Genomic DNA, 24,962 nt, shown 5'->3' with positions numbered 1-24,962 from the left:
TTGACATATTTCACCACTGAACCAGCAGTCATATGGAGCCGACCTGTTGCTCGAACTGGAGCTGGACTCAGTGACAGAGAACTTCATTCTTTGGGAAAATATTGATGTCACTGCAGTTTTCAGTGTTAATGTTTTTATCCACTCTCCTGATCGGGCAAGTGGGTCTTTAGGAAGAAGGATTAGGGCCACGTTAAAGGAAAAAAAATTGTAGATTTTGAGAATAAAGTCGGAATTTTACGATATTAAACTCATAATTTTAGAAGAAAAAAAGTCACAGATAAAGACCAGAAAGTTTAGTAACATGGTATAAACACCTAGCCTGGAAATCCAGACTCAAATCTAGAAAGATTTTGAGTCTGGCCCTCACCGATACACCCTTCCTACCCAAGGGGCGGCGCTAACTGAGGCATTTCAAATGCTGCCGCATGCAGTTGGATAGCACGATGGCCAATCAGAGCAAAAAACAAGGTGACATATTCATTGTAGTAAGCCCCATTTGTTTGCCAACCAGTGGGGTAACTGATATATTATGCTTTTGCCGTATCCCGTCGGCAAAACGGCAAAAACGTCCTTCCTGGAAGCAAAGCCTTCTAGGGCAGTCTTCTGTTCCTCTCTCAAGGAAAAAGGGCAGTATAGTTGGCTTAGCATTTCTTCCAAAGCTAAATTCAATGGACGCGCTCCTTCGGCACATGCCATCTTGGCTGTTTACTTTTTGACTCCTTCGGTGCAGCACTGTCCTCATCATGTTACGCCCGCCCAGAGCCCGCCTCTGTCAGATAGACTGATCTGATTCGTCCAATTTGCGATTCAACGTGCTCTGCTTGTCGGGGCCAGATTCCCATGCAGTGCAAATTCGAATTTGCTAGGGGCGGGGCATCTGGATTTCCAGGTTTAAAAAAAAGCGACAGAGTGTGTACAAACAGTGTTAGGGGCCAATCACACCTACGGGTGGCGCTACAAACGTGGACGCTTCAAAGACGCTTGAAATACCTGGAACGCCCTTTCAATGAGCACTCCTTAAGAGGAGCACCTGTAGAGCGGGGGTGCGTGCGCAACCAGGCGATCAAAACATTGAAAATGGACCCAAGACGGGGCTATGGTGCTGCTGGCGCCTGACGTCCAAAAGTTGAGATTATTTCAACTTTCAGCATCAACAAACGCGTGTCTAAAAGACTCCAGAAAGACGCTTGTCATAAAAAATGCTTGAAAACCAGTCAGACGCGCCGTATCATAGCGAATCAATTGTTATACTGGCGTCTCATTTCTAGCGCTCCTTGTAGGTGTGATCGCCCCCTTAGAGTGACAGTGATATATGTCAGCAGTACCGAAGTAGTATAATGCTTTACCAACAGGATTTCGGGTGATATTATTACATTTACAATGTCCCGTAACGCATTACCTCCCAGAAACTGTTTATTGTTTTCACACTGCTCCACTTCCGCCTTCGCTAAAGGTTGCTGTGTCGTATTACTGACTCCATTATAGAAGGGTGCTGCTGGCGATCGCACATCTGGGTGATGCTGCACGTGCATTATCGTGTTCAATGTGTTTTGATTTATATACCTACAACTTATCCCGTTCTGCTTTGCGTCCTAAAGCTGCCTGAAAGCAGTGGGGATAGGGAGCCCCCGGTTTAACACAGCTGGGTTATGCCATCGTATGTGCATTAGATTGTGCATTGGATGCGTTTCCATTCACATTCCCTACAACAGCGGAGCAACACCGACACACACAGTTCCGTTCTTAGGCATGACTCTCTGGCGCTGACCGGCACACACCGGGAAGCGGCAGGCGGGTCCTCCAGCTCTTAGTCTCTTAGTGTTTTTCTTTAACATGGCCCCAGTCCTCCTTTGCAGGTCTGAAATCTACTTGCCCAAAGTGAAATTTTACTTGCTCCTATACAAATTATTCATTTATTAGTGGTTATCAAATAACAATAAAGACTTAATAATTGTCATGAAAAAATGACTGTTACATATGCCCTGCTCTTGTGGCAAACTGTGCATAGTTAAAGTTTTGCCCACAGTCTTTGACGCCACCCAACTAAACTCCTGTTTCCATGTTAATAAGAATGTGCTATAGCTCATGAACTTTGTCTTTACCGTTGCCAGTTTCTCATGAGTGCTCAATTGGTGCTGCGCATTTGCAACTCTCAGTAGAGATGAGAAGGATGTGTGATGGTACACTCCTTTGCTACTTCCATCATCAGCTCAACTCAACAACCAATGTGTTCAGAATTTTAAAAAATCACTTTCCCAATCGGGCAGTACAGTTGCTAGATTTACTACCTTGAAGTGGCTTCTTTTCCTTGCCCTGAGCAATCGGATAATCCTTATTATTGAGTTCTGCAATGACTTTGAAATCAAATTAACTTTCCAGATTGATTTAGGAAGTAGTCAAATCTGTGTATCCTAAAGTCCTGTCAAATAAATTAAAATGTTTTTTCAGCTAGGAAGTAAAGTATCCACATTGAATGAGATGTAAATTACAGGCCACTGATTATACAAGGTGTAGGTTAGAGATTTATGTGCAGAACTATGCAGTATTTGTACCTTGAGCGGACAAACTTCAGGGATCAGTGGCCTTGCTTGTCATCGTAAGGTCTCGTAAGGTTGTCCTCGCCTCTCCTCATCACCTCCCCCCCACATCCTGTTTCTCTGGTTATTTCCATTCATCTGCCCCTGGTTATCAACTATCTGATACAGCGGAGATAAATTAGACCTATTGTTGGCGTGATGAAGCAGAACCTCATGCCTGCTCTGAACTCTCTCTCTCACACTTTATCCCTTATACAGCCAGGCAGTGTGATAACAACCACATAAAGCATCTGATAAATAGCAGCCAAGGTGAATATTGGAGGAGGACATTATGTGCACACATGCCCACAGCTTTCTCATAGACAACTACCAAAAACATGCCCTCATATACAGCCTCTTACACACACACACACACACACACACACACACACACACACAATGCCCATTGCCTTTTATCAGCATAATATCTGCATGCTTGGCTGCGAGAAGTTATTTGTTTCCTTTCCAGATAATGAACTTTGCAAAGAAGCCGCTGCCTGCATATAACTACTTTCTTCAGTTGAGTGCCTTTCCCAAGCACTTAGCTGCTGCTCAAATCATGTTTGCTTTGAACACAGCTCAGTGTCGAGGCATGGTTTCTGGTGCAGCAGAAGGGAGGAGACTTTTGTTAGTGCAAATGAGTTTGAGCCTTTGAGCTCTGTTTCTGTCTTTATATAGTCCTGTCTTCAGCTTGTACTTTGCTGGTCACAGAGATTATGGAAAGTTGTTTAATCCTCAATGCAACTGAATTCACACACGACCAATTTAGGATGGTGTCACAGCGCAATAACGTTACTGCAAATGGGCTGTGAATGGCAGAGCTAACTCGATACACCTTAATATGAGCCTGATTTAATAGAAAGACAATGACACACTTCCTCAGCGTGATGTTTTGACAACAAGATGTGAATTCTATTATCCATCTGGATAACTGATTACGGTCATAGCTTCAACACATTTTGACTGCCAAATGCACAATATATGCTGTTAGAGCTGCACCATCTAGATGAGCTGATTTACAGAAAAACAATTTGATTCATGGCCTCATTATTTAAGTCATTTTTAAAGCAAAAATACAGAATGTTCTGGTGTTTTAGTCTCTGAAAAGTGAGGATTTGCTGACTTTCTTTGTCATACGAGAGAGAAAAGCTGTACACTTTTGGACTGTTATTCAGGCAAAAAAAGAAAACTTAAGACATCGCAGGCTCTGAGAAATTGTGAATGTTATTTTTTCACAATTTTTTCAACATTTCATCAACTAACTGATTGATTTTTTAAAATAAACAGCAGACTAAGACACACTAAACACAAACAGCCAGGTCAAAACACTGGGATGTTAACCAAAAATTAAGTGTGACGCTGATTACTCAAAATAAACCGACTTAAAAACTGAATTTTTGGTCAACATCCCAGTAATCAGTGTTAAACATCCAGGTTTTGTTCATGAGTGACGGTAGAATGGAGCGTGAGATGGATCTGCGGTATGATGCAGCTTCTGTAGTGGTGTGGATGCTGCGCCTGTCCGTCTATATCCCAACCCTCACCTATGGTCGTGAGCTCTGGGTAGTGACCGAAAGAATGAGATCGTAGATACAAGCAGCCGAAATGAGTTTCCTTCGTGGGGTAGCTGGGCTCAGCCTTAGAGATAGGGAAAGGAGCTCGGACATCTGGAGGGAGCTCGGAGTAGAGCCGCTGCTATTTCGCATCAAAAGGGGTCAGTTGAGGTGGTTCAGGCATCTGATCAGGATGCCTCCTAGGCACCTCCCGCTGGAGGTGTTCTGGGCATGTTCCACTGGTAGGAGGCCCCAGGGCAGACCCAGAACATGCTGGAGGGTTTACATATGTTATCCGTCCTGGGAACACCTCAGGGTCTGCCAGGAGGAGCTGGAAAGTGTTGCTGGGGGGAGGGACGTCTGGGGCGCTTTGCTTGGCCTGCTGCCCCTGCGACCCGGCCCAGGATAAGGATAGATGGATTGATGGATGTTAAACATGGTATTTAGTTGAAAATCCAGGAGGCTGAATGCTCGGTCATGGGATAAACCTACCGATAAATAGAGCTGCTATGATAAAAACCCATTGTGGGAACTTATACTCATTCATTTCATGCTCAGCCCCTCCTCACTTTGAAATTGTATTTAAGGAGAACCTGTTGTTAGACTATCTCAGTAGTGTTAGTGTCCTTTCCATCAACTGCCCTTTTTCTGATAACGTGTTGACCTATGAGTTAAAAGTTTTTCTTAGTGTCTGAGTGTCGTCATCTTTATGTACACAGCAACGTAAGCTTCAGAGAGGTCACTCATAGGAGTTGCCGTGTCCTAAAGGTGAGAGGTACTTTTTGATTAGTCATAACCGGCAAAACCCAGTCATCAGTAAATCCTGCATGACTGGCACAGAGGGAGACGAGGGCAGTCTTTCAGGAACAACCTCAGCTAATGAAATTGTCACTGTCAGCTATCTGGGGTCGTCCAGTTTAATACTGTAGTTTCACGGTGCCTGCTTTGTTTCTTTTAAAGGATGGCGAGTCACTGCAAGCCGCGCTGCTACAGGGTTTGCCACTGAATCAGAGTGTGGAGGTGTGGTGGGGGTTGGAGGCTGGTGGTTATTGGTGATTTCTCATGTCAGTGGTTTTAAGGCCACCCAGGGGAGACAGCTTGATATGCAGGCTACAAGGTGCTGAGATTCGGAGGGCTTGGAGAAAGAGGCGGAGGATATGAAATCAATTTTCTTGTTTAGCTCAGGCCCTGTTTTGACTGCCCCACTTGAAATTGTTGTTGGGATTATGCTTTAAAAGTTGAAATGTCCTTGGAGTTAAGTGTTTATTGCTTGATAAGTCGAGCCGATCTCACCACAGACGCCTTATAAAACAGACAAAGTCAGTGGTGAGCTGGAGAAAGACAGGTGGAAGTAGAATACATGAGGAAAAATAAAGAGTCGAAAAATGTAAGGTTAAGAGTCTGTCAGTTTTACAGAAATGTTGAAGTCCTCAGCTTTACTAGTTTGTCTTCCTTTCTCCTCGTCTGCTGCTGAACATCTGTCTCTGCCTTTCTTTACTATTCTCTTCACTCCATTGATTTTTACTTCTTCCCTACCTTTCAGCTAACCTTTATCTTTTCCTCGTTGTTCGTGCACTCGTTTCACTTCTTCCGATAGAACTCCAGACCATACCACAGTTGTGTAAGCTGAGCTGCTGATATCAGTAGAAGAAAATGTGTGTGTGTCAGTGATGTTTCTGCTGAATCTGCACAGGCCAGCCCATCTTACATGGAGCCAGTATCTCATGACTGATTCAGTCAAAGCCCAGTTAAAGCAAAAATAAATATGTGTTAGGTGTTTGTCACACCACAGAAAAGTCCGATACGGTGGCAAAGTTGTCACAGCAACAAACCGATGTAGACAATGTAGCATCTATATGTGACTGTAGTCCCGTTTCCACCAAGCAGTAGGGTGCAATTCAGTTCAGTTCCCTATGCTTTTTACCGTTTCCACTGTGAAAAGTTGTGGGTGGTACCAATGGGACCGTTATTTACCGTTCACCCCTTTGTTGGGATACCTAGCACACAGATCTGGTACTAAAAGGTGGAGCTGTGAACACTGTAGTCTGTTGATTGGTCAGTAGCAGACGGTCACTCTGCTCAGGGCTGAGTTGTGGCTGGTTTTGAGGCTGTAACCACTGTTCATACTGTGGAGAGTTTTATTAGCAGACTGTGACTATAAAATGAAAGGATGTTTGTTGCCTCTCGCAGCAGCTAGAGACAGAGAAAAAAATACTGCTGGAGACTTTCAAGGTGGAACGTTTACTTGTAATATTCCTCAATACATTAGTTGACGTTGTGAATCCATCAACACACATTCAATTTTACATTGACATCTTTGACCATTTCATTAGTTTTTATATGACATACACTTTTAGTAATGAGTGGATCTACAAGCATGTATATATATTAATTTCAAACAAGTCACGTGAACAGCATATTCTAATCCTCACTCTGAGGAAAAAAAATTGGTTCCAAAGGTACCATACCAACAGTGTTTGATGGAAACGAGGCTAAAGTGACAAAGCAGCTTTTTTAAGTAAAGTATACCTTACAGAAACATTGCATGTAATAGTCAACCTTCCACCTTCTCTCTTTTTGTCTCTCTTTTGCTCCCTTTCTGTCAAACACATACATATGGGGCGCCTCAGTAGATTTCCGGTTTGAGCGCGCATCATTAAGGCTGAATCCTTATTGCAGTGGCCTGGGTTGGGGTCCAGCATATTGTTCAAACTCTATGTCACTACCACAATAAAGCAGATTTGCCTAAAAAACTGTCTCTCTCTGCCCCTTAGTCCTGACTACTGAGAATCACTGAAACCTGTAGTGTGTATATAGTGTAGGGGAGGGGTTATGATAAGGTTGACTCCAGTACATAACATGTCTTACGTGTTTAGAAACAAATCTCTGATTTTACTTTACCCAGACTTTAAAATCAAAGATGGGCAAATTCCTGAGTTCTGTACAGTTTATTCAATGAAAAGTAGCTCAGGAACAAAATTGCAGGACAGTTCCTAATTGCAGGTGTTTTTAATGTGTACCTGTGAATACTCATACATGTCTGTCTTCTTTTTAATGCAGGTGATTGGCCAGCTTCCGTGGGATTTGATGTCACCTCTAGATTGGTTCAACTGAAGATGGAAACACTGGAGTCTGAGCTGACCTGCCCGATCTGCCTGGAGTTGTTTGAAGATCCCCTGCTCTTGCCCTGTGCCCACAGCCTGTGTTTTAACTGCGCCCACCGCATCTTGGTGTCTCACTGCTCCACCAGCAAGCCCCTCGAGTCTATATCGGCCTTTCAGTGCCCCACTTGTCGTTACGTCATCACGCTGAATCACCGCGGCCTGGAGGGCCTAAAGCGCAATGTGACGCTGCAGAACATCATTGACCGCTTTCAAAAGGCCTCCCTTAGCGGCCCCAATTCCCCCACTGAGAGCCGGCGTCTGCAGCCGCAGCGGCCCTACACCGCCACCATTAGCGGTACAATAGCTGGAACAATTGGCGGCGGTGGAGGTGGCACGAGTGGAAGTAGCGCCCGCGGCAGCCCGGCCACTTCCAGCCACTCCCACCCGCACGCCAACCACACCAATCACGCCAACCACACCAACGCAAACCACAGCCCAGCTGTTGTTGCTAAAATGGATCCACGCATCAGCTGCCAGTTCTGCGAGCAGGATCCGCCGCGTGAGGCTGTCAAGACGTGTGTCACGTGTGAGGTGTCGTACTGCGACCGGTGCCTCCGCGCGACACACCCTAACAAGAAGCCGTTCACCAGCCATCGTCTGGTGGAGCCGGTGCCTGACACTCACATCCGCGGCCTGACCTGCCTGGAGCACGAGAATGAGAAGGTCAACATGTACTGCTTGGTGGATGACCAGCTCATTTGTGCCCTCTGCAAGCTGGTGGGGCGCCACCGAGAGCACCAGGTGTCCTCACTGACTGAACGCTTCGATAAGCTCAAGGTTAGTCCCCACGTCCTTTCCAGTTAACAAAGCATGCGATAATGTCATATCAGCAACAATTTCTGTGTACTGCTCCTGTTCTGTGTTGTTTGACTTCAGTGTTAGTGAAGCAAGGTAAGTCACCATCTGGAATCAGAAATGATTGAAAGAGATTGATGATTCACTGTTGAGCTTTAAGGCTCATTTCCATTCTTGCAAAGAGTTTCTCATTTATAGCCTGCAACATTCATTACGATATCTTTGTTTGCAGTTTGCCAAACAGCAAAATCTTTAATCCATCCATTCCTACCTTGGGAATGTTCTTTCTGTGCATTTCTGTTGACTGTGAACTTTCAGCGCTGCCACAATTGCATCATACACACTCACACCAGCCTTTGTCCAACAAGAAGGACAGAAAGACAGATGGCAAACAGAGAGTGAGAGAGACAATTGGGATGGTGTGCTGGTGAGAAGGGCAGAGAGAGATGGAGAGCAATAGGGAGGCCGTCATTATAATAGTCGATGAGCTGGCATTCCCCGTGGCCACTGAGCTTTCAGAGGCTCTGCGTAAAGTCCAGGACTGCTGAATCAGGGTGAAAAACAACAGAGAGAGGCACTAGCTAGAGCTAATTCCACCACTAAAGACCTAAAGCAGCCAGCCGCATCAGCTGGCCTAAAAACTTTTACCGTGTGTGTGTATGTCTTTGAAGTATTTACACACTTCATTTGTGCTACCTTTTTCCAAAATGAAACATTATCACAGAAGCTTGCAGTGTAACTGAATTTACACCAGCATATGTTAAATGAATACTTAAATTGAATTATCAATCTGGGATTGCTTCTGTGAATTTGATTCAACTTTCATAGCAGGACAAGGAATGAGAATGTGATGAGTATGTTATCCCTTACTTGTTGTATACTGGCATAGCAACCCAATCACCAGAAAAATGTTGGCATATTATGTTTTTGCAAGCCACGTTATGTTACAGTTGCACATTATTATATGGCAAATAGGTTTAAACTTAACATTTCAGCAATCCTTTGGTTACTTATGGTAAGGTTTAGGCAAAATAACCACTCAGTTATGGTGAGGAAAATATCAGGGTTTGGCTTAAAATACTTGTTTTGGGGGCACAATCCTGGCAGGGAAAGCAGTGATGTCTATCTGAAAAAACAACCGCTTTTTGTGCCACTACCATCGCCAATGGGTCACTACAAAACACCCACACTTGAAAACTAAAAAGCCCCTGGGAAAAACAGTGACAGGTTGCTACAAATCCATATTTGGAGCCTAAAAAGGCGCTGTGAATAACAGGGTCGGGTCACTATAAAACACCCATGTTTGGAGTCTAACAAGCTGCTGGGAAAAACAATGACAGGTTGCTACAAAACATCCATATTTGGACCTTTAAAAGATAGATAGATGATGGACTTTATTGTCATTCACATTAGAGCAAATTTTTGTTGCATTGGCTCTCTGAATAAAATTTGGATAAAACTAAACATCAGTAGCAAAAGTTCTTGTGTGAATGATAAACATAAAAATAAATAGATAGAAAAAATTTACATATGCGTAAACTAATACAAAGCTCATCAAGCTCAGACCAGAGATCAGTAGGAGATTGAGAAGGGGGTTATTGACTGAGTCTATTACAAAACCTGGCGGTTCTGCTCTCATGTCACTACAAAACATCCACCTTTGAAGCCTAAAAGTCCGATGGAAAACAGTGACAGGTTGCTACAAAACATCCACCTTTGGAGCCGAAAGGTCCAATGAAAAAACTGACAGGTTGCTACAAAACATCCACCTTTGAAGCCTAAAAGTCCGATGGACAAACAGTGACAGGTTGCTACAAAACATCCACCTTTGAAGCCTAAAAGTCCGATGGACAAACAGTGACAGATCACTAAGAAAACCTCCTGTCTGAAGCCTGAAAACCGTCTGGAAAAACATTGACAGGTCACTAAGAAAACCTCCACGTTCGATGCTTAAAAACCATCTGGAAAAACATTGACAGGTCACTAAGAAAACCTCCACGTTCGATGCTTAAAAACCGTCTGGAAAAACATTGACAGGTCACTAAGAAAACCTCCTGTTTGAAGCCTAAACAGCCACTGGAAAAACAGTGACCGGTTGCTATACAACACCCACGTTTAGAGTCACTGAAAGCTGATGGAAACACAGCAGTTACTCACTAAAACACAGTTTTTTCTTGTATGTTGGTCTCAAACAGTGGTCTACAGTGATCTGCAGCTTGGCAGGCTTCCTGCCATGGTGACACGCCATCCATCGTTCCCCCCACTTCCCGATGACAGTCAGCCCATATATTTTGTCACTGTAGAAACTCTTATATGATGCATAACAAACTTGCAAATGTAACATATTTGTGGTTGGCAGAGACATACAATGCAAACATATTCTTCTGGTGACTGGACTGTGCGTAGACATACCCAGCAATTACTCTGATTAAGACCATTTGACACTTACCCTGGGAATGAGAACCCTTATTGTTACAATAAACCAATCAACAACATAATGGTCAATATACTAGGGGATGATATATCAGTGACAATAGCACATTCTTCTATATTCTCATTGTTTTCTTTAATGGTGTGTAACTATGTGTCTGCACAGACAGCAAACCCCAAACTAAAAGCAGTAATATCTCCATCTGTGTTGGAATTCAGATGATGCCCCGACATGAATTTTAGATGCAGCTCTGGTATTTGCCCTGTAGTCTGGTAGAGATAACTTTACTGTTACTATCTGAAAATATAATGGGTGAAAGTTCCAGATGCTCCCAGTTTTGACACTGCGTGGTGTGAAAAGACAGTACATATTATCTCAATTTTAAAAGCAAATCTCCTAATTGAGAGCACAATCCTTTGTAATTCATACTGTAAATCTCCAAAGTCATCTAGATTGAGGAAATTCCATTGATGTTTTCTGTCCCCGGGTGTGAGGGTGTTGCCACGGTGTCAAATGAATGGCATTGTTTAGCACACAGAGAGAAATAGAAACCTGAGAAAGCACCACATTGGCAGTTTTAGGGCCTTATCTGTAGAAAGGTGTGTGTTTGCGCCGTAGCTTTGTGTTCTTTCCCACAAAGAAAGTACATTTTAATGGTCTCGCATTTGGGCTTATTTTTGTCACTCTACGTTACACAAGTGTGGGCGTGAGGATATGTTAGAAGCGTTTCAAGAGACATTGTTAACGTTCTATGTACAACAAAAATCCATCTCATTGGGTCTGGAGGTGAACACAACAACAGCAGTGATTCAGTGAAAACGCAATCCCACATTCTGTAATATTGATGATTTCCGCTGCCAAAACTCTCAGTTTTGCACCAACGTGTCAGCAAAATTCCACCTGCTCAGCACCTCTCATCGACTTAACCCACTGGAGCAGAGAGTTTATTTTCACTAGCATTTACCCTTCTCTTTTTTTAACATCCCTGCCCCTCTCCTGCCACTATATTCTCTACAGACTGTGGGAGAGTTTACTGTAAGTAGCTAACTAGCTCTCCCCCCTCCTTTCCTCTCCACTTCATGGCTGACTGTGGTTCTTTTGAACGTTCCCCAGCCAAGGCTTTGAACTTGCATGACTTTGAAATCCCCAATCTACCCCAAATCTGGGAGGAGACCGGCCCCAGTCCGAGCTCCGGCTCAGCTCACCAGTGGCAGTGGCAGCTAACTTATAATCTTCTTCTCACTCATGGCAAGGCGGAGGAGAGGAAGTCCTTTTTGTGCATAGCTAATCATGGAAGATGTAGGTCAAAAAGGGGTGTGTGTGTGTGTCTTCCACTGCATTCCCCCTTTCCTCTGTGTCTTTTTAATACCGGCATCCATCAGCATGCTCTTGGTTGTGTTTTCAGTCATATGTAACTAAGGATGTTATTGACTGGTGTCCTTCAGTGACCCAGTCAGCTCTCCTAATTGGCCGCTCGTCAGTTCCGCTAAGTGATTGCATTCACTTGCCTCTGTTTGACCCCTGCCTCACTCCAGTTGATCTTTGACCTCTAGATTACCCTTCACATTATTTCCTCTGTCTGCTGTGTACGCTGGGAGCTACTCTGTCACTGAATGATTTCTCGCACATTAAGGGAAAGGTAAGCTTCCCTCAGGCAAGGAGGGTGGATATTTCAGGGGAGAAAATGCCAACAAGTGCCAGCGCTGTAAAAGACAGAATGTGCCACAGCTGAAACGGCATGCTGGGATGTGAGTTAATTCCCCAGGCAGCTGCTAAGCAGAGCTCTCTGCTCAGAAGCAAAGACATTTGTGTCTTATAATTGGCAGACCTTGGTAATAATGTTTTACTTTGATATTCTTAAAAAGACTGCGGCTTAAAGGCACTACACTTTAGATTTTTATTTGTTTTCACACAATCAGATTCACTGAAACCTCTTCCAGCTAAGATACATTCTGTTGTAGAAGTGAATGTCTCATCACCTGCTGCTTTGGAAGTGTCTGTGGCTCATTAGAGTGTAATTTTGTGGCAGCCTAACATCCCCCTATCAGAGGCTGGATAGACAAAATTAAAAAGCCGAAGTGTGTTTTTGCTCTCAGCACAAGATTTTGGTGTGTTACATGTGTGATGTCGCACTGGAAGGTGAAAAAGTGAAACATTAAAGGTGAATTTGCAGCAGTGTAGGTGAGAATGTCTACCAGATGGTTCAAGACTGATCACAACTTAAGAGTTGAGTGTTCAGGTTCATTTGCATTTATTAGTGCAAAATGCAAAGCAGAGGTTTTGCAGAGGTACTTATGATATTTTTTTAGGTGAATGGGCTTGCTTTGATACATATGTGGGTATGCTGAAGCTAGAAGAGGTGAAAGTAGTGTTGTTGCTGTCTTTAAGAGTTAAGGTCCAATTTCCAATCCTGCAAGATTTTATCTAAGATTCTTAGGGGGGTTTTTTTGCCTTGTCAAGAGAAGTCCTTTTGCGTTTCCGTTACTGTTGGCATCTTGATTCGAGTAAATGCACTTACTGTTGCAGAGAGTTTGATGAGAAAATCTCTCTCTCATCTGACTATACATCACTAGACGCAGCAGTCAGTTAGCTTAGGTTAGCACTCAGACTTACTCTTGGCTGAAAGCAGTTAGCAGCAAAGGTATAGACTGTGTTCAAAATGCTATACTAACATGCTATGTAGCACGCTAAATTAGTGTGTGGAATATTTTTTAGCGTGTTTGAAACCTTAATATGAAACCAGTAGTACGTGAATAGCATACTGTTTCCAGTGAACTTTTACAGCATGCAAGCACATATCCCACAATTCCATGCTGTAGTGACAACAACGTTCATAACAGACGATGGCGGACAGTGACTGAGGCTGTTTAACTGGTTGAAATGTTAACTGAGTTAACTCAGCAGCTAGCTAACGCTAATGAAGAGGCTAATGTTAGTAGTATTATGTGATATAAATGAGCGGGAAAAGGGGGACGTAGCCAACATGATCACGCTTGCTGTCAGGTATTGCAAATACCGGTAGAGCTGAGATAGGCACAGGTTACCATGGTTACCTTTCTCCAGCTGGCAAGGAGGCTCAGTGTGTCCGAAAAGATATATATTAGTTTTACACAGAAATGTGTTTGAACAAAAATGCTCATATTGGGTATTTATAGCACAGTATGCGATTTTGGACACAGCGTCTGTCCCACACACAGCAAACATAAAATGGCGAATTTGATTTGATTGACTTTATTATTAGTTTGACTGATCCAATTGTTGTTTTTACTCTTCTTTTTTTAACAGGCTGAACAGTTGAGATATACTTAGTAATTAGTTAGCTTTATAGCTGCTTGTAGGCGGATTTTGTTAGCTTTGGACAGAGCCATGCTAGCTGTTTCCCCATCCTCTCAGTCCCTATGCTAAGCTAAGCTAACCAGCTTCTGGCTTCAGCTTCATATTTACCACACTGATATGAGAGTGGTATCAATCTTCTCATCTAACTCTGGAGAGGAAAGTAAACAAACATATTATTAACAAATGTTAAATTGCTCCATTAATAATGAACCTCTTAAGCGAGCAGACGCTTGTGAAGAAAAATGTGCAAGCCAGCGACATCATTTCTCATCTATTATCTCAGGCTTTCAGTGATTTGTTCACTGACTCATTTGTTCGTTGCTTTTGCCACTTCGGGCTTATCTGCCCTTATCTACATTATCCACATGTCATCTGTCCAATTTTACTAAATATAGTTTTTCATTTTGTTGCCTGTGTCTGTGTGTGTGTGTGTGTGTGTGTGTGTATGGGGTAGTGTCCTCTTTATGTCTGCTCTCTCATGAGACATTGTCTGTATAGTCACTCTATCTCACTTGCTCCCCGGCACCTAAAAAGCACACATCAGTCCACATTAGTCATCGTTTGGTTAAAAAGCACACCTGAATAAAAAAGGTAGTCGAAGAGAAGCTGAAAGAAGAAGAAGAGATGAGGAAGAAACTGGACAAAGACTAAAGGAAATGGACAAACGATGATAAATGGATCACATCACAAGGATAAGAAGTCTTTCTCTTTTCTTCTCTTATTACTGGCAGTTCATTTACTGACTCTCAGGCTCTTGTGGGTTTGAAGTGTATGTGCTTTTAGCATCAAGTGCTAATGAGCTGACATGGCAGCAAAGCCTATAGCAGGGCTGCTGACATTTGTGACACTCGGAGCGACACTTGAAATAAGCAGCAGATAAACTTAAAGACTCCGGATCTTTCAACTCTCGGTGGCGTCATACGCGCACTAACCCTACAGCCGTGGGATTTGTCGTTGCGTGTGTGCGCGTCTCCAAGGTGTTGACAGGTCTCACGCATACTTGTACCAGATGATAGTCTGTTATGTACATGAGAAGAATGAAGAAATATGCAAAACATTTTCAAGCGATTATTGGATTAATTCCTGTTTTGGGAAGAGAAGTTATAGCACACTGACACCACCACCACCACCCCCCTTCCCCTCTTCTCTCCTCCGTTTGCTCTCTAACTCTCCCCTCTCTTCAATTCCCTCAGTCCCTCCAGCCCTGCTTCTTTCCCTTTATCCCCACCGTTTTCTTCCTTCACCCCTCTCAACCCTCATATCTTCTCCTTCTCCCCCATCTAAGCTCCTTAAGGCACTGTCTAACTCTTTTTTCTGTGCGATGTGTGCATCACGTCTTTTCCCGCTGCTGACTTCACTCCCGCTGTAGTTACACCCATTTGCTTTGCTAAATCCAGAGGCAAGCTTGTGCATGTGTGCATTAGAACTCACGCAGACACATGAATTGGTGTGCATTAAATCACATCCACAAACTCACTTGTACTTTCCGACTGAATAGACTTCAGCTCGTCTAATCTGATTGTACGCCAAACACCAACAGCAATGATTTTAAGGGGAAATTAAAAGGCTGCAATGTCAAGCACTCAACTCAGCTGAATTTTTCATGCACCCCAAACTCTTTCTTTCTTATACACTCACAGTTTTATGATCCTTTTTCCCTCATGCACAGACCCTCCCCACACCCGTGCTGCTGTCCTCCCCCTCTGTCACCATATTTCTCTCACTTTCTATTTTGCATGCAGCCACATAAACATCATCCTTCCCACCTGCTTTCTGTCACTCTCTTCCTCTCTCTCTTCCCTCTCTTTCATTTGGCCCCTGGCCAGTCTGCCTTGTTTTAGGTAACACCACTCCTCTCCGCCCGCAGTCGCCCACAGACCCACATACGCGGTGGCATATTGTGAGAGGGAGACTCACAGCCCTCCAGTGTGTTTGTGTGTAGGAGGGTATATGATTGCCTTCAAATATGTGTGCCCGTGTGCAGTATCTACAGGTGTGGGTGTGTGCCTGCGAGCACATGTGGGTTTGCATGTGTGTCGAAGCAGACGCTATTAGGTCTGACATGTGTGGAGTGATTGGGAGCTGAGTGTGAGATGCCAGGGGAAATCATAGCTCTATCTGGAGAACACTGCGAGATGGAGCACACTTAGTCATGCTGACGGAACCACCAAGGATGTAGTAGAAAGCTTTTAGTGTCTGTGTGCGCCACTTCTGTGCCTACGTGCATTAACATGCCTATCAGGTAGCGCGCATGAGCGTGTGCGTCTGTGCGCGAGCGAGCGCCTGCGTTTCACTACTGTCAATGCATCATGCATGTGTTGTGAAAATATGTCACGCCAGCCCATCATAAAATTTAGTGGGTCATGAAAAAAAAAAGAAAGCTTATCAAATCACTCCCAGGCACTGCATCATGCATATGCACAATTTATGCAGAAAGAAAGTGGAAAGCTTTTAAGAGCTTTGGTGTCAGCAGTGATACAATGCAAGGCAGAAAGAGGGATATAACTGACATTACTCATCCCTGAGTTTTGTGTGTATGTTTGAGAGAGCGATGTACAAATTTATCCATTCCCATTTATCCATTATCCATTGAAGCCTCCCCTCACTTTTCTTCCATAAAACGAGACTTGTGTGGCTGGATCCTTGTTACTCTCAGCCCAGGCAGCTGTAGTGTGATACTGACTCACTGCTATAGGACGGCCCATGTGATCCACTGAAATGGATTAGCCGTAGTACACTCTGAGGCCCTGATGGGACAGAGCGCACTTTGCAACCTGCAAATGTTAATTGTTGCTAGGCAGTCACTGAAACACCTGTCCCTAGCTTAACCGCTATTTTGCTGTGGAGTAAACTCACAGATTTTTACCTTAAAATCTGCACAAAGAATGGACAGGTGACGGGCATTTGTTCTGGCTCCGATTGAGGATGAGAGGCTGTTTCCAAATAGTACATTGGTCACAGAGAAACAGGGATCTGTGTGAGTACATGACAGAGAGCGTAGAAATCACAGGGAGTACCACCAGCTGCTTCGCCCGGATGATGGTCGGTTGAAGGCTTTTACTTTTTAATCTGCTGTCAATCATCCGGTCTAATTACGGACGGTAAAAACGTTATATAGTCGTTGAGGTTACAGTTTGTTTAGATATGTCTTGCAGCTTGTAGGGTGACGCTAAAGGTGAGCTACCTTTAGCTTTGCACAAACAGTACAAAAGATTCCTATTTTCTTTATTTTGACACTTCTTTTGCTTACTTACCTCATTTCCTTTCCTTCCCTTTCCTCAGCACCGATTGGTTCCTTTCACTCTTTGTTTACTCATTAACCTGATCGAGCTCACCTATTCACCCCATTCAAACCCTGAAAACCATTTCACTCACATGACGATAGTAGACCTCTCCTCCTGAACCTCCTCATCCCTAACACAAACCATGTACATTACTACTTGTTGCCATCGCCACTATGGAAGGCTCGTCTCTCACTTTATCTGATTGGACAATGGGAAAAAATGCCAATGATCTTGAACTTTTTCCACCCTGAGTTGAAGTTTTTTCAACTTGAGGCGTGCAGGGCATTCCTGCAAAAACAAGAGCCAGACAGAACTGAAAAATCAAGGTTATCAGAATGCAAAATCAGCAAGCCAATCTCTTGTCTCTCATTGAAAACAAGTACAAAAAGCTGCCCCAGGCCGCTACAACACACTCTGTCTGATCTGGGCCAAACGGCACTCCTAAGGCGTACGACTGCAAATCAGTGTTGGTCAGCATCTTTAAATTGGAGGTCCATGACTCAGTACAAACTTTACATGTTCTCTGCAACTTCTTCTTAAAGGTATACCATGCAGGGATTGTCGGCTACTGTTAGTAAACAGTATCGCCAACCTTTTTGTCATCGTTGTCGCTGTAATTTTGTTGCTACCTCTTGGCTGCACGCTGTAAACACAGTAAAATAAGAAGAAAATAAGAAAATACAGGCAGAGAGCAGAGGCCACACACTTTAAGTGGGTTCATAAGCTATGATTGAAAGGGATTACTTTTGTATGAGTCAATACTTTTTTAGGAGTATCCTGCACATTATACGTTCAGTGCACTTCAAAAACATTTCTTATAGCTTCTTCATTTAACCTCCACATTCATTCCCACTGTAAAATATGTGTGCTTGGTCTGTAAGACCTAAATAATTTCCTCATCATTTTAATGTCCCATGGACTAAATCTTGTTTTAGGGGATTTTTCACGCTCCCAAGGATAAAATTCCTGGGTAAACTCTGCTTTTTTTTAGTATAAAAATAGCCAACTTCAAAAACACTTTAAATCAGCACAAAATATTTCAGACCAACAGCCTTGGCCCTGTATCCCAATTTTTGCCCTCTAAATCTATGTTGGTTGAACCCTGCTACAGTTTCCCTTCCTGTCTTTCTTTTTCATCTGCTTTTTTCCTACCTCTTTTTTTTTGCCTTTTTTACGAGGCTTAAAAAGTGGAATTCAGGCTCTTGAAGGCTTGTGCTGTGTGTATTTTAGCGTAAAGCTGTAAGAAGCTGACAACATGGCAAAGCTTAGCTGAGCCTCTGACTCTTTTGACACTCAATGGAAATCATTATAACTAAGCAGCTGATAAATACAACTTTTGGATTTGTGTGGCAAACACACGTGCATATATGTTTTTTTATGATGCATTCATGTGAGCCAGAATAAGTGTGTTGCATCTGTCCTTAAAATGCGTGCTCCATTTCTTTGTCTTTTTTTTTTTTTTACAGTAGCTGTATTCCTGTATATACAGCATGGTTTGTCATAATGCACGGCAGATCACAAACTCATTACTATTTATGTATTTTTAGTCAGATGGCTGGCAGCGACACACCACAACGTAAGAGGATTTACACATTAATCAACAGTGGAAACTCATCTCGCTATGCTGATGTTATTTTCCACTGGCTTCCAAGCATTTTGATTCCAACCCATCATATAGTGCCACATTATTTGTCTGTAATATCTGATGACTAAGCACTCCCCAGTATTAATCTGCAACAATCCCTGGCACAGATCACATTTATACGAGGGGAGAGGAGGTGCTCTGTTTGAAGAAACTGATGACACATGCAGTCTATGAACATTACTTGATTTAAAAATTATGTTTCAGTGTCTCTGGGGGATTCGTGAGAAAATTAAAGGCTTGATAAAATCCACAAATTTTAATCATACCAGAGATTTTCACAGGTGCAAGTGTCTCACAGAAGCTGTTTAGGTTGGTGGCTCAGGGACAGCGGACAAGACAATGAAGCACAACAGGAATATTTACACAGAGTCTGGAACGTCAGTCAGCATGACTGTCTGTTTTCTCCTTTGCGGTATGTTTTGGTGTCTGTACACACACTTCCTTTTTCTGTGCTGATGTGTGCGTGATGAGTTATGCGTCCTGTTATGAGGCTGCCAGGCAGGAACAGTGTGTCGCCACTGGGAAGACACTTAGTTTGAACTAACGACACCGGTGTGAGATGAACAGCACGTCTTCACTGGCCCAAGGACAACGGGGACCTCTGATTCATCCCCAAACTTAAAATAGCCTGGTGGTTTGTATTCTCTGAGCTGCACCCAGGGAACAATAATCATAGGTTAATAATAGTTTTCAGCACTGAATCATCTGTATTATCTAAATGTTGGAGTCAATTTCAAACTGTTTTACTGGATATTCAGCCAATAAACACTGAGTCAGATTAATAAAGTAATCATTTAGTCTTGTGTCATATGAGCTTTGTTCTGTAATTAAATTGCACCTCATGCGTGTGCCTTTAAAGCTGCTTTATGGATGTTTTTTAATTTATTAGGTATTATGTGAAAGGTGTCGCTTAAAGTGGCAAATCCGCAGATTGTAATAACCTGACGCTGCAGTTTCCTCAGCTCTGTGGAGTATTTTTCAGCCCGTTGTTTCAGTTTTACATCCCCCAACTTGTTTTGGTCCACTCCCATCACTGTCATCAGTGTTGTTTTTGGCCATAGCAGGCAAGGTTATTACTTACTTTTCACTACCTGCCAAGCACAACATAGCAGTTAAGCAAAGTTAGTGGCTAGCTGGTGGGCACAATGGAGCATTTAGCAGCTAATCAGCCTAATATTTCCCTCTGGAGTTGGAGGAAACCAAAACAGAGCTAAAAACACTCTTAAGTGCTGCACCAGATGTTGTAAGCAGCAAAGGCTCGCTGACTCTACATTACAAGCTACACCTGTGAACATCTGCACAATTGATGGAAGTGTGACTGAGCCTGAAGGACTGAAACTTAGGCCATATCCACATTAATAAGGTCTCTGTTTTGGGGGTGCAGAAACACCAGATTGGTGTGGATGACAGGCATGAATGTAGCGATAGTTAAAACATATTAGTGTGGATGTAGCCTTAAAACAACCCACTCGGTCTTCTGCCTCATTCATCAGTTGATGGGAACTCTATATTGTGCCAATTAGATTATATATTTTATAAAATTTTTGTTTTTTGTTTTGAATTCGATCTAAGTACAGTACTGACTTGACCTTTTGACTTCTTGGTGATAGTCGCTTCTTCTCACACATTCTCATTATAGAATGATTCTGATTTTTGGAAGCCGCTGGCTCTGTCCACTTCAGTTTTGGCTCCAAGAGAGCTGATTTCCTTTTTAGCAGCTTCCCTGTTGCTTGAAATGTAAAATGCATCATTTCCCTTTCAGCAGAGTGCTGAAGAACTCAGTGACACTGAGTGTTAAGAGCAGCAAATGACCAAAACTGGATGTAAGCCACAATACACACAGCTACTTAAGTTAGTGAGAAGCCAATCTTGCCTATCTGCTTACAGTCACAGTCGGTTGAGCACCATCTCATGATTTGAGTTTTGTTTTTTTCTAGTTTTGGCTTTCATGTTATTGAAACAGGAACACGACAGCAATCCCATTACAGTAACAGCAAAGAATTACTTGTGTGTGAAGGCCAGTCAGTCAGGAATCAGTTTGTTTAGTTCAAAATCACAAGAGTTAGGAGACAGAAGAGTGGAATATAGGAGAGGACTTGATCAAAAAGAAATATTGGCAGGTAAACTGACAAATTCCTTTGAAAAAGTCCCAACTGTTTCTCAAATTGGTGTCTCAATGGGCAGTCATTATTTCATGATTTGGTTTTCTTCCAGTTGTATTGCAGCAGCAGACAAATGGATGGGAAGCTGAGAGGGAAGAAATGGCGGAGGAAGTAGCCAACTAAGTTTCCCCACAGTTTAAAGGCTCAACATGGGATATTCAGACTTGATGAGAATCATAATTCTTTTGCAAAGATGGATAGACACAACAGGACACTCAAGTGACTGGTTTATTTGAGCAATATGTAGAGAGATGTTTTAGATGTTTGAAAAACTTAAATTCATCGAAATTCCGAGGGTATGCATCTTGTAAGTTGCCTTGTCCCATCTATGTATTTCAACACTCTTTATCTCTCGTGCATAGAGTTATTAGCACCTTACTTTTACTTTGTAGCAAAGTCCCACAAATTGATTTCTAAGCATGTGTGTTGCTTTGGCTAGCAGAGGAGAATTCCAGTCTCCCACACTGTTCTCAAGAATCTCTCTGTGTGTCTCAGACGCAGCTGCCTTGGACAGCAGTGTTCTTCATTCCTTTCCCATGAATGTCTTGCCTCCTGAAACAATAGGCCTAGATTTAAGGGGGGACGCAGGGGACATGTCCCTGTCAAAATTTAGAACAAGTGCATTTGTCGCCCCCACTTCGCTGTGAATACAAATAACAGAGAACTTTTATTTCGATGAACGCGACTCGTGGATGGAACAACGCCTCCAGTAAAATAGGTGGTAGCAGTGTGCAGCATTAAAAGTAATGGTTGCAATCTGCTATAACACATAAAGAAGATTAAGCTACTACGCACAGTTAGGGCATTAAGCACCATGACATTTCCACCATAAATTAAAGCAGACAAGGCACAAATTAGGTCGTAAAAATTCACGCTCAAGCGCTGTTTGACGCTCAAAATCTCTTGAAGGAGGACCCTTAGACGCCCATCTTATATGCATCCCCCCAAATAATAAAAAAAACACTACACCCTCTCCTGAAACATGTACATTCACTCTTAAAACACACACACACACACACACACACACACACACCCACAGTGTGAGCACTGTTACCTAACATAATGACACATGCAGTGTAGGAAGCTGGAAAGTGCTGCATATACAAAAGGCAAATCGCTAAAAAAAAAAGTCACCGCCTGTAAATCCGTACAACGTATTGTTAGTGGGGATTTGTTGTTGATGCGGATGTGTGTGGTAGCGTAAGTGGTTTTTTCATTATTTTGAATTGACGTGTATTTTAAGCAGTTACATTTGTATTGCTTATATTATTGAGTATTGATTTAAACATAGTAGAAAAGTTGGAGAGTTTATATCCTGAACTTCCCTTTCCATTTCTAATTACTCATCGACAGTGATTATTATGTTCCAAAATCGTCCATATTGGAGCTGAACCAGGAAATAAAAGTCAATCCATCTAGAAAATGCAACCATTGTTTTTGGTTCAAAGTACAAACTGGCTGTGAGTTTAGATTATACATTTTTTAAATGTAGTCTCTGCCTCCCTATTCAGGGGTTCAGGGGCTGTATCTCTCCGCAACATGAACTCATCTTGACCACGAGTGAACCTGCGTCGCCTCTGAGAGGCCTCAGACATCTAGTAGTGTTAGTCCAACATGTACAGGTTATTTGGCTTTACAAGATTTTGAACAGGGCTCTGCCACGGGAGGCGAAAGGAGAGGAGCAGCAGGACAACGTGAATGTGAACTGACTTTGAGGAGCTTGTTCATTTCATGCCACAGAGAGATTGAGAACGCAGGTTAACGGCACTGTGTCCAGCTCTTAAAGCCGATGAGAAAGGGGGAGGGGCGCTGATGCATGCCTAATAGCATGCAGGGCTTCTTTTATGGCTTCTAAAAAGGGACACATCACCTATCCTCTCTGGCCAGCACGGTGGTGACAGCAGCAGCCAGCAGCCTGGAGAAACACACAGCCGCCTGTGCATCTGAGGTCATGCATACAGGACAAACATGGAAACACTATCCATATATCCATACAGAATCTATGGCATAAAGATGACTTGAACCATGCACTTGTGCAAACACCAGAGTTGCAGATCACAGCCTAGAAAATGGCTTTTTCTTGTTAGTGAAAATTAAAAATATTTTCTTCATTGACCTGTCAGTTTGAGTAAGTTTTACAGTGTATAGACACACAACAGAAACAGAAACATACACACACCCTCTGTGTTTTTAATAGCACTGGGTGTCATTTAGAGATTTCCCTTTGGAGTACTGCAGCTAACAGTTCTCGTAAAAGCCATCAAGCTAATGCAATTACTTTTTTTATGACTAAGTCCTTCATTGTCCTGTAACCCAACCTGAGCGAGATGATATCAGAGAGGAAGTATCCGTGTGGTTTTATTTCCTCCATTCTGCAGGTGGCTGCTTAATTTTGATAGAATGTGGTTTTGACAGAATTCTAGTTGCTGTCAAAATGTTGGTTGCATTGATGTTATGTTTTTTTTTTTTTAGGTCAGACCTCCAGAGATTGTGTTGTAGATGTGACGTGTATTGGCAATTCTTGACCTTTTTGGCCTTTCGATCTCCAGCAGCCAGAGGAGCTGCATGTTTCTTTGTTTCTCTGTGAAAGAATGAGGCCATGTCACAAAAACACGCTATTAAGACTGAGTTATTGGATTCAGCCTTCTATTCTCAGCTCCCAGTAAAGATGGACAGTAAACATGTCTATATCCTCATAAAACAGTTCAGACAATCACATACTGTACAATCTTTCTTGGGGCCTGTTTGTATGATTCCGTATATTTCTGAAAACGGGTATTTATCTTTGCGTTTCACCTATCATTTACACGTAACCGCCGTTTTTCTCGACGAAAACGGAGATTTTCAAAAACGGCTTCCAAAGTGAAAGTTGTCCATTTCTATGGAGAAGTGTAAACAGGATAGATGATAATTTTGGAAAACGATGACGTTGCAACCCAGTTCGCGCATGCCCATTAGGCGCCTGGGAACCACAACAACAATGGCAGATATATGCCGTGTTGTTTACGTTTTGTTAGCACTTTTGAGACTACTTACAAGCTTACAAATGAACTTAGCACTGCTGCATCAACATCACCGCTATATCGACGCACAAAGACGTCTGCTGCAGAGTCCTGCACTGGGTCTGGTACCCAAAAACAGCTGATTTGCGGGTGGTTTTTTAAAAAAAACATTTTTTCCCGGGTTCGGATCTGGGTGGAAAAAATAACACGCGGGTCGGATCGCAGGTTTTAGATAAACACATCAGTCATTAGTTTGGTGAACTACAGATAACTATCTTGGCCATTATTTACTCTCTGAGGATCGCCCCCGCTATTTCGCAACGGTCATTGGTTCAGCTGTTTACACGCGTTTCACCATCTAATAACACAATTTGTGATTGGACGACACAATCAACATGGCTGCCACCGTCTAACAAGCGCCGCTTCCAAAACAGTAAATAATTATTTAGGTATTTGAGAAATAAGTGGATAAAACGTACAACTATCACTTTATAATGTTTCTGAAGTGTTTCCCTGATGGATTACTTCTCTCCTCGATGGATTCTAAAAACACGTGACGGCTCGTAACTGCTGAACGTCGCTCTGGACAGAAAGTAAGTCTATTATTACACATGTAAAGTTCCTTTACATAGATTAAAAGTTTAAAAGCATTAAACCTAACAAACGAGTGCTTTTACACTCGTGTGAGAGAAGAACACAGAGGGTTGATGATGGAGCTGAAGTCAGGTTTTTATTGTGAGAGCTGCTTCATTCAGGTCGTTGTTTACTCACTGGTACCTTAACTCTGGCGATATGCTGTTCAATATTCAGCCAATATGACCCAAAATGATTACTTTAAATCCGGGTTACGGGTCGGGCTGTGGGTCGTGTTTCAACGGGTTGGACTGGGTTGCGGTACTAATTGGCCTGATGCGCGGGTTTGCGGTTCGGGTGTGGGTTTGTACGTCGCCGGGTCGGGTCGGGGCGGATCTTGAAAACTGGACCCGTGCAGGACTCTGGTCTGCTGTGCCCAAT

At 42.9% G+C, this 24,962-nt stretch overlaps 1 protein-coding gene across 5 annotated transcripts in view; it reads left to right on the top strand.

Moving 5' to 3' along the window:
* mid2 (midline 2) overlaps positions 1-24,962 on the top strand; it is a 251,809-nt gene that overhangs the window by 130,813 nt on the left and 96,034 nt on the right. For all 5 annotated transcript variants that reach the window (XM_049586023.1, XM_049586024.1, XM_049586022.1 and 2 more), the window contains one exon: positions 7,190-8,070. In XM_049586023.1, the coding sequence (XP_049441980.1) occupies positions 7,246-8,070 (825 nt within the window). In that variant the 5' untranslated portion in view covers positions 7,190-7,245. The remainder of the gene's footprint in view (positions 1-7,189; positions 8,071-24,962) is intronic.

This window comes from Epinephelus fuscoguttatus, linkage group LG9 (genome assembly GCF_011397635.1).
Source record: "Epinephelus fuscoguttatus linkage group LG9, E.fuscoguttatus.final_Chr_v1".
Classification (NCBI taxonomy): Eukaryota; Metazoa; Chordata; class Actinopteri; order Perciformes; family Serranidae; genus Epinephelus; species Epinephelus fuscoguttatus.
The sequence above is the reverse complement of the archived record's forward strand: the minus strand, read 5'-3'. Positions and strand labels throughout refer to the sequence as shown.